The sequence below is a fragment of the Lepus europaeus genome, chromosome 16 (assembly GCF_033115175.1).
Source record: "Lepus europaeus isolate LE1 chromosome 16, mLepTim1.pri, whole genome shotgun sequence".
Classification (NCBI taxonomy): domain Eukaryota; kingdom Metazoa; phylum Chordata; class Mammalia; order Lagomorpha; family Leporidae; genus Lepus; species Lepus europaeus.
This window is the reverse complement of record NC_084842.1, coordinates 56,694,712-56,698,333: the sequence shown is the minus strand read 5'-3', so window position 1 is coordinate 56,698,333 and position 3,622 is coordinate 56,694,712. Positions and strand designations below refer to the sequence as shown.

General features: G+C 59.1%; 1 protein-coding gene across 1 annotated transcript; it reads right to left on the bottom strand.

The window, feature by feature from the left end:
- Nucleotides 1-463: 463 nt before the first annotated feature.
- Nucleotides 464-3,314, bottom strand: PHOX2B (paired like homeobox 2B). The gene is made up of 3 exons (XM_062213669.1): nt 3,074-3,314; nt 2,020-2,207; nt 464-979 (listed from the first exon to the last, which is right to left on the bottom strand). The coding sequence occupies exons 1-3, from the start codon at nt 3,312-3,314 to the stop codon at nt 464-466; spliced, it is 945 nt and encodes a 314-aa protein (XP_062069653.1).
- Nucleotides 3,315-3,622: the final 308 nt, after the last annotated feature.

Sequence of the window (3,622 nt, the reverse complement as noted above, 5' to 3'; positions counted from 1 at the left end):
TCCCCTATTTGTCTTTGTTTTTTAAGCCTTCGTTTTTTAAATGGCTGCTGCCTTCCGAATTGGTCGTGGCCTCATCTCTGCCCGTCACCTGCCCGGACGCACATTCCCCGAGACAGACAGACAGCGACACGCAGACACAGCCCCCTGAGAGTGCCCCCCGAGTCCGGGCCGCGCTGGGCACAGCCCCCAGTCCGCAGGCAGGGCCCCGGCGCCGCCCCAAGGCAGGTGCAAAGCCGGGGAAGCTGTTTCTCAATTCGTTTCGTTTGGGGGTTGAGGAAGGGGGTTAGAATGGGGTGGAAAGGGGGCGATGTCGTTCTCTTTTTATTCTTATCGCGATTACTTGAGGCCCTCGATGAAGAAGCCACGGCAGCAGCGACGACAATAGCCTTGGGCCTCCCCGCTCGCCCGCTCGCCCGCCTGGGCCCCGGCTCGCCTGCCATCGCCGCCGCCGCCGCATCGCCGATCAGAACATACTGCTCTTCACTAAGGCGGCTTTGGCACCGTTGGGTCTTTGGAGCGAAGATAGCACGCTAGCGAACGGGCCCCCGAGCGAATCCGGGATAGAGGTGATGGGGCCGGGCCCGGGAGCCCAGCCTTGTCCAGGGCCCCCGGCCGCAGCCAGGCCTCCGGCCGCCGCCGCCGCAGCAGCCGCTGCCGCAGCCGCCGCCGCAGCCGCCGCCGCCGCCGCGCCGCCCTTGCCGGGTTCGCCTCCCGGGCCCCCGGGCCCCGCCGCCCCCGGAGCGCCCGCAGGGCTGGGCCCGCCGCCGCCGCCGCCGCTCGCCCCGCAGCTGGGGGCGGGGTTGGGGTTGGGGCCCGGGCCCCCAGTGCTGTCCGGGTCGGTGCTCTTGGCCTCTTTGCTCTCGTCGTCCCGGGAGGAGTCAGACTTCTTGCCCGAGGAGCCGTTCTTGGCCGCTGCCGCAGCCGCCGCCGCCGCGCGCTCCTGCTTGCGAAACTTGGCGCGGCGGTTCTGGAACCACACCTGGCCGGAGACGCGAGGGGAGGCGGGCGAGAAGGAAGGAAACGAAAAGGAAAAGTGCCGGTGAGGGTGGGCCGTGTCCGGTTCCCGCTCGTTGCAACCCGCACCCCACGCCGCACTACCTCCACCGTGCGCCCTGGACATGGCCGCGCGCCCCCAATCCACCAAGGCCACCCCTCCAGGTTCTTCTGCGTCTTTGGAGAAACTTTGGGATCGCCAGTTGGGCATGCCGGGGAGACGGCGGCTTGCGGGACAAGTAAAAAGGCCGCAGGTTCCAGAAAGATCCTACCAAGGAAGCCCTTACTCTGCTGGGCCCTTTGCTCAGTCTGCAACTTGAACAACTCCCAAGCTCCTCACCCACGCTGAGGCCTCACGTTTAAAGTTAAGCTCTAGTCCGGAGAATGAGGAAGGAGCCTCTGAGTTTTGTGCGGGCTTCCCAATCCCGGCCTTGGGTCCCGGAGGAGCGTGCGATGGTGCCCATCACCGCTGCCTCTCCGCTGGGGACCTCACCTGGGAGGTACCACGGCCAGCTCCTGAGAGCTCCTGGTACCCTCACAGGTGCCAGTAGGCTAAACTTGACCTTCGTGCACTCACAGCCCTGAGCAAATTTACAAGTCCGAAGTCCCGAGAAAACGCACTGACTCGAGCGCCGTGGGGACAGGTTAAAAGCGCTTGAGTTTCGAGGTATTTGACAGTAAATAAATAAATACTTGTAATGTGAGGACAAGGGCTGCGCTCCTCCTCCGGCTTGGGCACTTCCTGTCCCCGAGGTGCCTGGCTCATTCAGGTCCCTCTGCTCGAGTGGGGGACACCTTTGAAGGCTGCGGATGCACCTCAAAGGGCGCGCGCCCTAACGGCTTCCCTGCGCGCCCGGCCAGACCAATGGGACCTCTCACATGGGTCCCGGGTCCCTCGCTGGGTCTCCAGATCCTTCTTCAGCGAGATCCCGGCAATTTCGAACTCCCGCACCCCGACCCGTCAGCCATCCCCAACCCTGCCCAGACAGGTGCGGCCGAGCTCGCTCGGTTTCCGGGCGCTGCTACCTGGACTCGCGCCTCGGTGAGGTCGATCTTCAGGGCCAGCTCCTCCCGGGTGTAGATGTCGGGGTAGTGCGTCTCGGCGAAGACCCTCTCCAGCTCTTTGAGCTGCGCGCTCGTGAAAGTGGTGCGGATGCGCCGCTGCTTGCGCTTCTCGTTGAGGCCGCCGTGGTCGGTGAAGAGTTTGTAAGGAACTAAGGGGGTGACAGAGGAGAAAGTCAGTGAGCGGAACAGAGGGGAGCTGCAGGTGAAGACTCCAGGTCAGGTCGCCGGGGAGCCGCTACCGAACCGGCGTGGGAGAGCAGCCGAGAGGACCTGCCGAGAGACACCGAGCAAATTCGTTATGCACGGAGATGGGGGCGCACATTCCGGGCTTTCCCGGTGTTCCTTCCAGCACAGGCGCCTCTGGGTGCGTTGAAATAGCGCAATGGAGATGCCTTGAGGCCCGGGACACCGGGACATGGGGTAGCACTTTCGGCAGGGAAAAAACCGAGAGAGGAAGAAAGGGGGGAAAAAAGAGAGAAAAGTCCCAAAACGTCCATGGGAATGTCAGGCAGCCAGGGAAGAAGTTAGCAAACACTTGAGCAATTGGAACTTTTCAATTCTCAGAAGCTGACCCGGGCCGAAAGTTGGGGGCCAGGGGCTGAAAGAAGAAGCAAAAGTAATAAACTAAAGAAATGATCATGAAAATGACCAGCCACAGAGGTGTGAGCCGCTGTCGGTTCTTAAAAAGAGAGACACTGCCAGTAATGAGCTTTACTCTTTGTTATTTAATTATTTTCTAAGCTTTACGTCTCATCGCAAAGTAAATAAATTATGCCTATCATTTTGGCAGCTTAAGATAATTTTGTTGGCGGTTCGGGTGTGACTAGGATAGTGTAACCCTGTAAGTGAATTACCCCTCCCTGCAATCGCTTCTAACGTGATAAATTCTTTCATTTGTGTAAGCAAATTTCGTTTGGTAAATACTAAACACATTTCCATTTTCAAATGCAATCAAGGCTTCCTATATACGAGCGGAAAGGCGGCTTCCTCAGCGGAGAAAGCTGGCGGTCCTTACCTGCGGCGTAGGGACTGCTCTGGTGGTCCCTCAGGGTGCCGAGGCTGCAGGATCCCGGCGTGAGGGACGGGCAGCCGGACGTGGCCCCAAAAGTGGTCCTGATCGGGTTATACTGGAAGCCACTGGCCTGACTGCAGGAACTGAAGTCCGCATAGGCTGAAGCCAGGCTCGAGGTGTCCATCCCAGCCATACAGGACTCGTAGGCAGAGGAATTGAGGTAAGAATATTCCATTTTATACATTGAAAAGGTTCTGGATGGCTCAGCCAAGTGGAAAAATGAAATAAAAGATGGATATGGAGAAGGTGGCTGGAGTGGGGAGATGTGCACAGCTCAACGCCTGCCTCCAAACTGGCCTCCTTACTACCAGCAGAGCCTAGTTTTATGAAAAAGCCTCCTATGAGATGCCTTGTCTGAGGTCTCTAGAGCATATAGTCCTCATAATAAACTTGGCTCTTTCCACTTGGACAATAGCAAAGCGGTTGGTCTTATTGCTGGCGCTTTTTACATGACAATAACTCATCCGTCTATTGGGCTGGCACTGGGGAACT

Bases quoted from the DNA above. Each gene is read 5' to 3' on its own strand.
- PHOX2B (XM_062213669.1), bottom strand. From the start codon at position 3,314: ATGTATAAAATGGAATATTCTTACCTCAATTCCTCTGCCTACGAGTCC. The intron at 2,208-3,073 runs GTAAGGACCGCC...TCACCCCCTTAG, and splicing joins GAGCAGTCCCTACGCCGCAG to TTCCTTACAAACTCTTCACC. The intron at 980-2,019 runs GTAGCAGCGCCC...GTCTCCGGCCAG, and splicing joins TCACCGAGGCGCGAGTCCAG to GTGTGGTTCCAGAACCGCCG.